Source organism: Eurypyga helias, unplaced genomic scaffold (assembly GCF_000690775.1).
Source record: "Eurypyga helias isolate BGI_N326 unplaced genomic scaffold, ASM69077v1 scaffold37359, whole genome shotgun sequence".
Taxonomy (NCBI): Eukaryota; Metazoa; Chordata; class Aves; order Eurypygiformes; family Eurypygidae; genus Eurypyga; species Eurypyga helias.
Window position 1 is genome coordinate 9,761 of NW_010273344.1, and position 9,782 is coordinate 19,542.

At 42.8% G+C, this 9,782-nt stretch overlaps 1 protein-coding gene across 1 annotated transcript in view; it reads right to left on the reverse strand.

Annotated features, from left to right (window-relative positions):
* Positions 1-1,110: 1,110 nt before the first annotated feature.
* WHSC1 (Wolf-Hirschhorn syndrome candidate 1) overlaps positions 1,111-9,782 on the reverse strand; it is a gene marked incomplete at its 5' end in the record, with an annotated part of 12,060 nt that continues 3,388 nt past the window's right edge. Inside the window, 9 exons of the mRNA XM_010159454.1 lie at positions 1,111-1,490; positions 2,212-2,416; positions 3,983-4,089; positions 4,758-4,899; positions 6,356-6,472; positions 6,568-6,837; positions 7,097-7,200; positions 7,657-7,862; positions 8,606-8,762. Coding sequence (XP_010157756.1) covers positions 1,222-1,490; positions 2,212-2,416; positions 3,983-4,089; positions 4,758-4,899; positions 6,356-6,472; positions 6,568-6,837; positions 7,097-7,200; positions 7,657-7,862; positions 8,606-8,762 — 1,577 coding nt within the window. The remainder of the gene's footprint in view (positions 1,491-2,211; positions 2,417-3,982; positions 4,090-4,757; positions 4,900-6,355; positions 6,473-6,567; positions 6,838-7,096; positions 7,201-7,656; positions 7,863-8,605; positions 8,763-9,782) is intronic.

Here is a 9,782-nt window from a genome sequence, read left to right on the forward strand (position 1 = left end):
CGGGAGCAGAGCTCCTAAAAACATGAAAGGACAACTGGGGTCTGCCGAGTCAAGCAGCCAGTTTTACACAAACTTCATCAGAAGGAACAGAGTCAAGCCTAAACGTCACATTAAAATCGCTCCTGATGCGCGTCTTCAAAAAGATCTATTTCACCGTTAATCAGCTGGTCTGAATTTCGTTTTTGCCCTTTAGTGGAGTTTCGCCTTCTGTTTCGTTCATGGGTTGGGTTTTTGTTTGTCCCTTGTTGGGTGTTTTTGGGTTTTATCACAAAGTTGGAGCGCTTGCACTCCAAGCATTCCAACGAAACGCTTGCCTCTGCATTTTACTTGACATTACAGGAGGAAAATAAGTATTTTTTTTCAAATAATAGGTTTTGTAAGTTTTATTTTTATTAAGACACAAAAATCCTAGAGTACTGGGCCTAGACTGCAAGACAATATCCTTTTAAATCCAGACTTGTACAGCTCTGCAAGATCAAGTCACTTCTATTTCACTGGAATGAAATACAGGAAAAAACAGTATAGAAAAAAATCTCTGACAACGTTAAAATTTCCCCTCTCTAGTACAGGGTGTGCCTTTCCCACCACACGCTACATTACTGGGTGGAAGGATAGTTAAAAACATATTTGTTTTAAGAACGATTGGAGAGCTATTTCATAAGAGCACAAACAAATTGTCTCGTGCGTGGTTATAGCGAGATACGCACCTGGGTCATGAACGGCATTCCAAGCACTTGCTCAAAAACACACAAGGCAAGCAAATCTCATTGGGACCACAGACCAAGCCGTTTCTTACTTAAAAGGAGAGCTAATAACTTCCTTCGAGGATATACTATTTTAAACATCTGTTGGTTGACAAATACTACCTCAAAACCCCTATGTTTACGCCTACCTGGTTGGATTTTAACCTACCTCCAATCTGAAAGTATTCTGGAGGGAACCTTTTACATTCGTAACAAATTCAAGTGTAACTGTAATGCTGAGTAATAAGTTTGGTTTGTCCTGAAATTTTCTGAACTATGCAGTTCATTATCAGTGCAGAAGCAGCAGCAGACTGCTGAGGTTGGCTCAGTGGATTTACAAAAACAGAAACAAAACAAAACAATCCCCCCTCCCCCCCGACGTAACCTTTACAGAATATATGTAAAATTGTGTCCTTCCCTGGTCGTATTCACAACTTATCTACAAGATAGTGTTGGCAGTAGCAACTGCAGTCCACGGCTATTTGCATTCGGCTCTCATCCATCTGTTCCTCTGCTTCCTCCTGGGCTTCAACTTGTTCAGTTTTTTGCGGGGTTTCTCCGTCTTGGGAGTTTCAACAGAATCCACCCCGGGAACGTGTTCAGAGCAGCATAAGTGTCCATTCAACGTAGAGTTTAGTACTGTCCCGTCTTGGTGTTCCTTGCAGAAAGAATTTGGGCAGAAGTGGCAGAAAGAAACAGAAGGTTTGCCACAGACATCACAGTGGTGCCAAGGACACTCCCACTTCCCTGCGATCAAAACCAAAGAGCGCGTTAGTGGGGAGTTAAAACTAGAAGAAATTACTCAGGCCTTACTCAGTGGCGTCTTACAGAACTTGCAGGCTGGCGGAGTATCCCAACACCCCGTGTCCTGCTGCCTCCCGTTACAACGCCCACCCATTCACAGCAAGTTTTGCTGAGGGCTGGCCAGTGAGCTTCACCGACAGACGCTCTCCTGCCCCAATGCGTTTTACCAGACGCTGTTTCACTCGTTTCTGGGATAACAGGCTTTGCCTGCTTCACCTCTTCACATCCCACCTGACGTGCCTGACTGGAACCAGGCAGCTCCTGCGGTATCTGGGACTGCAACCTGGTGTCTGCCGCCCTGAACGTTCTCCCGCCTGCCTTGTTCCAGATGCCGCTGCTATCCTTTTGGCTTGAACTCAGCTGGCCTCCTGCCTGCCTTAGACATAATCAACCTCCCAGGGACAGGGCCCCCGTGCTCCTGCCCAGCGATGCGCTCAACTGCCTACGTTTGTAAAGCAGAAGGCTCGCTGGGCTGGAGAGGCAGGAGGAAGGTCATTCCTTGTCTCCATATGCAAGAAGAGCTCCTGCGTGACGCACGAACAAAGCTCTCCCCATAGGAAACCCCTCTTTTCCAGCTGACACTCCCGACACAGTTTCAGGGCAATAAATGAGGTACCCGCACAAGTTATTCACTCACACAGGGTTAAGAGGCAAACTGACTCACCAAAAGGACGTTTCACCAAACCAAGACAGGAGAGGTGGTATGCTTTAGTACAGGATTTCCTGTCGCACAACACCAGCTGGCCTCCATCACCACAACGGAAACAATCATCTTCAGATTCTTTCTTCCCTTCATTTTTCGTTCTGCGTCTCCGTGTTCTCTTTTTGGTCTTTTTGCCTTTTTCTTCTGAGGCATTAGTGGAAGAATTCTAAAAGACCAGGATGCAGATCTGTGAGCTCCAGTTTTGCAAAGGAAAACACAGCCTAGCAAAACTGCTGGCACGCCTGGCAGACCGTGCACCCAGGCAAAAATCTGACTCGGTGCAGACCTGTCCAGTGCCTCCCCGTACCTACCTGTCAACAAAAAAAATCACACTGACCCTTGTCCTACCGAAACCGGATCTGCTCCCTACAGTTCCTTCCTACTGGAAAGCTCTTCTGCCTTCTGATCACTGAAAAAGCTATTCCAATTTCCAGTCTATTCTACTTGGGTTAATTTACCACCACTGTGCTCTTGCACCACCGATGGCTTCAGTACTCGTCTTTCTCTTCCAGCTGTGTATGCTCGTGCTGGAATGACTACAACCAGTCTCCACTGCGCTTTGAGGAACGGCCAGCAGAACTTCAAGAACTGTACCTGTGCCCGTAATGCCAGAAAGAGCACACCGAACCTTATCCCCACTTCCACCTGACATCCTGCTGCTTGCACTTCAACTCTCCTTCACCAAATCATATCCAATTCATTCTGGATGTCTTTTCAACATCCCTACCACCACTCCCTCCCTCTTATCCCACTAATCATTACCTGCTCTCCTTAAAATTAGCCCATTCTGCCTACCAAATGTAGGCAGCCCCGCAAAACTGAACTGCCACATTGCGTTTCTTCGTGGCTGTCTCTGTAAATCCATTATGTGAAACCTTCCCTAAGCCTGTCCCTCCACGAACACCCGCTACTCAAGAGTCTGGAGATTTTATATCCACCCTCTGAAGTGCCCGATGCTGCACAGTGTGAAGGACCACTTCAAGATGCAGCCTTCCTACATCCACAGGCGGGATTTATTTTTCTCTTGGGAATGCACTTGTGCCTTCCTTGCACTCCTGTGCCAGCCCCACCAACTTCTGCTGGATTACAGGTTTGAAATTAACCTGACACGAATTACGCAGGTCGTGTCTTAATGTCATCTGGTATCTATTTTTCCTCATTTAAAACTCACATTTTTTTGTTCTTCAATTCAACTGATTTTTTTTTTTTTAAGGCTTAAAAATGTGCCATATTTAAGGTTTACATGGGGGAAATAAACTTAAATGTCAGAATAAGCTCACTGACTTACAGTTAGGCTCATTCTTAGTTCCTAGCTCCTACAACCCTTCCCCTTCTCACACTTCAAACAGGACTGGCAACCCCTCTTCTTACATGCTTTTGATTCCAGAAGCTAGTGCCAGTAGCTAGCACTATTTCTCATTCAGGACCCAAAGTAATTAATTTCTCATAGGAGAAAGTGGAAGAAAATATTTTACCGTGTTCCCAAACTCAGTATTGCCTGCTGTACTATTACAACTTAAAATGTATTCTTTAGCACCGAGGGGTGTTTGGCAAAAGAACGTTTTCTTCTTCCCAGCAAGGGAAACAGTAAGCTTTCTCCTCCGAGGACAGCCAGCATCTCTTCCAGCAGCATCAACCCTCATCGTAACATAACCATGTCCACCAACACGCACCCCAGAAGAAAAAAACAAGGCTACAAGACACTGTCAAAATCTCTTGATGTATTACTTGCCTTTGGTCTGTCCCCAAGAAATCCACTGCAGTTTGGGGCACCACATTTGCAGACTGTTTTTTCATTGCCCAGACAGTCAAGGTTGTAATTAAAAGTCAGCTCTGTCCCTGGGTGAGATAAGACATACCCTTTGCATCATGAAGGACAAGTTAATGAAGTCTATCAAATTTATTACAAATAAACAAATGTTTCATCATCTGTCTTCTGGTTTTGTACTTGCTTGCTGATCTGTTATCACAAGATTCCCCCCTCTTTACTGCTTATAAGCACTGACAGTGATTAACTGAAGTACAGCACAATGTCTTCTGTAGTTACATTTTAAAATAAATTGGTTTGACTTCACAAAACTGTTCAGGTTCTGGTCTACACACACATGCTCTGTATCTAAATCTATATGTCTATAGCTATAGGGCTAGATATAGATAGATGTGTGTGTGTATGCATATGTGTACACTCCTTAAGCTTATTATCTTCACTTGAAAAGACACAGAAGTTCTGCTTGAGATCTCAAACCCAAGAACTCTGCTCTCCAAGATGAAGGGAATGCAAGGATACCAACTAAGGCCTCTGAGGTGTTTCCTTAGAAGAAAGCAACACAAAGCAGCCAGGGGACTCACTACTAAGAAACATCAAAGTAAAAGGCATCTCTTCTCTGTGCCGAGTTCTCTACAAAAATACCTGCACTGAATCAGTTTAAACCACGACCGTCCCCCTCGTAACGGCGCAACAGGTTTAACTTAGGGAATGAAACCAAAGCCAACGGAAACAGATGTACCTGCAGGAATATCGCAGACAGCAAAGAGCCCGACACGAGTGTCTCCATTTACTGTCCATTTTAGAGTTTCACAATTTGGTTGGCAGCTGTGATTCATAAACCGGGAATAGTTTCCTTTGGGGCCAGCATCAATAATACGGTCCTGGAGATCAAACCAGCGACAGAATGAAAGTTTTTTCTCCACCCTTCTCACAAAAAGAACCCCAAAGATAAATTACTTCAGCAGTTGCATTCGGATGGACATGGTGTTGCTACCCAGAAGCACACAAGCAAACCAAGGGTATGTGTTGTATTGAAAACTGTAGTGTCTCATGTGGCCTGGAATGCGACACTCCCAAAGCAATACTCTGCTCTCGCTCACATTTCCCAGAACCCATCGCAGCCACGCAGCAGGACAGGTGTTCTTGTGAGCACCGTGGTGGTGAAGAACCCCTTCCCCTCCACAAAGCCTCAGAACTCAAACCCACTCCATTTACCTGTTACTCTGCATGCACAAAGCTGTGACGCACTTACAAATACCGTGCGTTACGGTTTTTGCCAAGTCACTGCATGATTACCTGCAGAGATTAACAGTTTCTTACCAGCTTTCTTTCCCCCAATCAGCCCAGTTTTAACAAAAACAAGCTCTTGGTAAACTAAAAAAATTCCATCCCTACACACAATTGCCTTCTCATTTCTATCTCCAGCAAGCATACCAGACGTGCACAGAATAAAATGAAACCTTGAAATAGCCAGAAACGTGTTTCTTTGCAGAGCTGCTTAAGAAAGCTTTGCTTATTTATGAACTATTATTACAGGTTCCTTCTAACTCATTTTTGATAATGCACATGTGTGATTGTCAGCCACTCCTAAGTAGCTGCTTGGGGACTGAAGCAATATAATATGTATATAGAATCAATGCTCCCTACTGTCCGGGTTCTCCACTTTCTTCCCCTTCTCAGGAACAAAACACTCAGAGATGTGCACAGAGAACCACAGATGCCAGATTAATTTGCTGCGTTAATTAATCTGCTGGATTAATTTCCTGCAGAATCCATTTGTGGAATGCTGGCTGGCTACTAATGCAGATAGTGCTTTCAGAAAAAGAGTTTCTACAGAAGCACAAGCCTAGTTCTGTTGCAAACAAAGAAAGGCACCGAGAGTTGCAAGAAAATATTAAATGCCCAATATAGGACATAGCCTCACAACTATATTCCACAAACTGAAAGTGGGTTTTTTGTTGTTGGAATTTTAGCATAAGGATTGCTAACAGTAATTCTTTCAACTGTATCATTACTCAAAAAAATACTTCCTTTTCAGACTAGGCAGATAAATGCTTTTGCTGTACTTGGTTTCAAGCAACAAAGCACAATTTATAGACCTTAATATATACTTTATTAAAATACACAGTTAAAACTAATGAGATACATCCTGTATATCGAATGGAGCAAGCAGGCACAGAAGATACAACACTGAGAATATATGAAATTGGACCATCAAAGGTAGTAGAGCGCCTACCAAGGTGATCAACGGAAGGAAAAGGGATCAAAGTAAGGTTATAATTAAATAATGGGGGGGGAGGGGGGGAAAACCAAACCACGAACAGTGAAAGACTCTACCTTATCAATAGTGAGCATATAGAAGTGGGTAATGTCGTTTTCATGTGCGTATTTGATTCTTGCCATACACTCCTCTTCATCAATCAGTTCACCGACGTACTCATTGACAAACTCTCCCTGAAAGGTACCAAGTATCACTAGTAAAGTATATACCAATCCCACAAACAACATCACAAGCCATCGATTCTTTACCAGGCAAGAATGATTCATACCTTTTTGATGTCCCTCTTGGCGACCAGACCCCACCCCTTCCCATCGGTTTTGATGATCTTTGTCTCAGGGTACTGACGTTTTGTAAAGCACTGGTTTTGGCACCGTTCTCCCGCTGGACAAACTTGTGGATGGCATTCGTACATCAGCATCCGATTCAGGCACTCCGAATCAAAGCCACAAGGGTTTTCATCTGTGGGTTTGCAGTTGCACTTGGGAATCTCAGAAATGTCAGCAGTATATATCTGCACTTTACCACAAGGTTTATTCACCTGAATAATACATTAAAATAGTTCAAACGTCACTTTAAAACATTTGAGTTTATTCTAAGAGTCATTACGGTGGTTATTAGTTCGGTTTTGCGACACTAGATGTTCCAATGGAGGCAAAATCTCATCACCTCGTGACTCTAAAAGCACAATTACCAGCACATCATTACAACCTCCCCTCCCCGTCTCACCACTCAGCTCCTCCTCTCCAGTGCTGGCTCAGACCTTTGAGTATCCAGTCTCATTTCCTCAAATTATTTACCTTAATATGCTTGTATGGTGGAGGTTTACGTTCACTTTCTTGGGTTTCTTTGGCTTCTCGCTGCAGCTTTATTTCTCGAAATCGAGCTTCAGCTTCTTGCAAAGCTAAAAAAGATTGTTGTATAAACAGAAATGCCAGAAAGAGGATGACTCCCCACCCAGGTTGACCTGTTCACTCCCATGTATGTTTAAACAAAGAATCTTCTTCTACTTCCTAGTCTGAGCATTCAATTTTCTTGCAAACAATGCTTCTGGAGTGTTAATGCTCTTAACGTATGTATCAATTCTACCCTTTCTGTCTCGCAGTTACACTCATAATTTCCTTTCCGGAAAGGAAAAATCACCAGAAATAATTCCATTTAGATGGTAGTCTCGTAGAAGCCATGAAAACAATGCTTTCATGGCAAGTTTAATAACAGCGACTGCGGCCCAGGACACCAAAGCAATCTTTTAAATTCAATACTGTAAACCAAAGGTACAAAACCAGACCCAAGGCTATGTGTGAGGAAAGTAAAGCACGCTTATCCTAAGATTGTTTTTCTTCTACTTTTAGCTCTGTACCATTTTTGAAGACTTTTCCAATTCCTTTGATCCCCTGGTATCTGCTCCCTCTGTCTCCCTCCATATAAGGGAACACCCGTGCTTGGTGTGTCCAATAGTAATCCTTAGAACCAAAGAAAAACACAGGAAATTCTCCGATTTCATGCTTCATTTTCTGTATATTTGGGGGGACGTTTTTTGGATGGCAAACTTCTGCAGGCCACCATCTAGCACAGAAGTACAAATAAAAAAAGATACAGCGTTTTAGTCAAGCTCTTTCTGCAAGAGACAGTTTAACAAAATCACCCTAAATACCAGTAACTGATTATTATTCTTTCCAAGATCCTTGTGGATTTCAAACCCTTTCCTCCCCCCACTCACTAGGCACTGAGAGAAGACAGGATGGGAAAAGGAAAAGCCCAAATCTGCGGGACTTTTGCCTGCTTGCAAGATACACATAAAGCTCCTTGCATCTTGTTAGCAAAAATACCATGTTTAACAAGTCCTGCAATCACTGTAATTGTCAAAGATCAAGAGACAGATGATAATAGCTACTAGCGCTTTGTAGGATAAACCCCACCCACCTCTATCTCACTCAAATCTCAGCGAGGTGTAAACCACTGACAACCCAAGTGACTTATCTCCCAGGCTGCAAGGTAGCAATTTAGCCAATTACAACTGATACCAGCTTAATTATCTGCAGAGATCTCTGCAACAAAAGGGGTTTGAAGGCTCATACACTGGAAGCAGATATCAGAAGGCTACAAAGAGTCCTGTATGGGCAATGCCTTGGCCCGGGGCAACAGTGAAGCTACAAATCTTTGAACTTGAAGCTTGCAAGGAGATGGGCTCCCCGGTTCAGAGAGGAAGGAGGAATCTGGAGCAAGATGAGCCAGCAAGGCTGGCCTATAGAAGCACATGGTTGTACAATCCTTAATGCAGTAAACCAAAATAAATCCATTCACCAGACCTGTAATTTCCCAGTTTAACCCAAATGATATCCTGGAAATGGAGCTTCTTCCCCGCCCTGCAGTCATTGCAGTACCAGCTCCCATCTGGCATTTCAATGTTTAAACAGTCTGGGTGAAAGGCTGCAGGACATGACTCGCAGCACAACAAGCTTCCTCCTTCAGGGAGAAAAACAACAACAACAAAAAAGGTTGAAAAACATCAAGAGAAAAAAAAAAAGTTTTGCATTCCAACCAGGCTCAGAGCAGCACAATACATGTGTGGTAGGTACAGTTGGAAAATAAATGGTTAAAACATGCTGGCCTGCAACAAATACGTATTGTTTAGTTGGGTACAAAACCCAAAAGGTCCACACTCATTTGAGTGCCTGGCAGGCTCGGGTTAGTAATACATACAAAATAACAAGCAAGCTAGTGATAATAAAGCCAGAATAATGCACTGCAAATTAAAATTACTTTGTTTTCCTTTAATGAGTGCAATATATTTAACATGGGTATGCAAGGTTTTAACCACAGCAGATTTCTCTTATGGTTATTTTTTTCTGGGGGGGGAGAAGGAATGAAGTTGTTGTTTTGTGCCATGAATTATCAAGTGGAAAGTTAGCTGCAGCTTAAAAGCTGCTATGCTGCATGTTAATTTGTTAACAAATCAGGTGAACTTTCACTGCTACAGTTTAATCAGCACTATGCATTCTGTGGTTCTCAATAAGAAATAAAATCATTGTACAACATAAAACAAAACACCCTTAATTAGTGGCACTCCCAGCAACAACTAATACCGATTCAATTTGCTGTCTGCTGCTAAACTAAAAGCAACTGTTAAAATATTTATGTTTCAGTGTTACGTATCAGCAATAAACAAACACAAAAAGCTTCAGTGCACTGAACGCAGGGGAAAGAACAGAGAAATATTTCTCATTACGTGTCTCTGGTAAAGAATTAAATCAGGCTTCTGGTTGCTGGACGAAGGCCAAGTAACAACATGATTTAGTAAATTGTATCTGCAAAAAAAGGATACTCAAAAACGTGAAGCAGCAGAAGCCAAGCTGAAGTTAATTCAATACCTAACAGAGCCTAAGTTAATGTGCCACATTTCTAATAACTTTCTATAAACAGATTAGTAAAATCAAATTTAAATAGAAGAACAAAACGTTTTCAAGCTGCATTTATGAAAGAGTG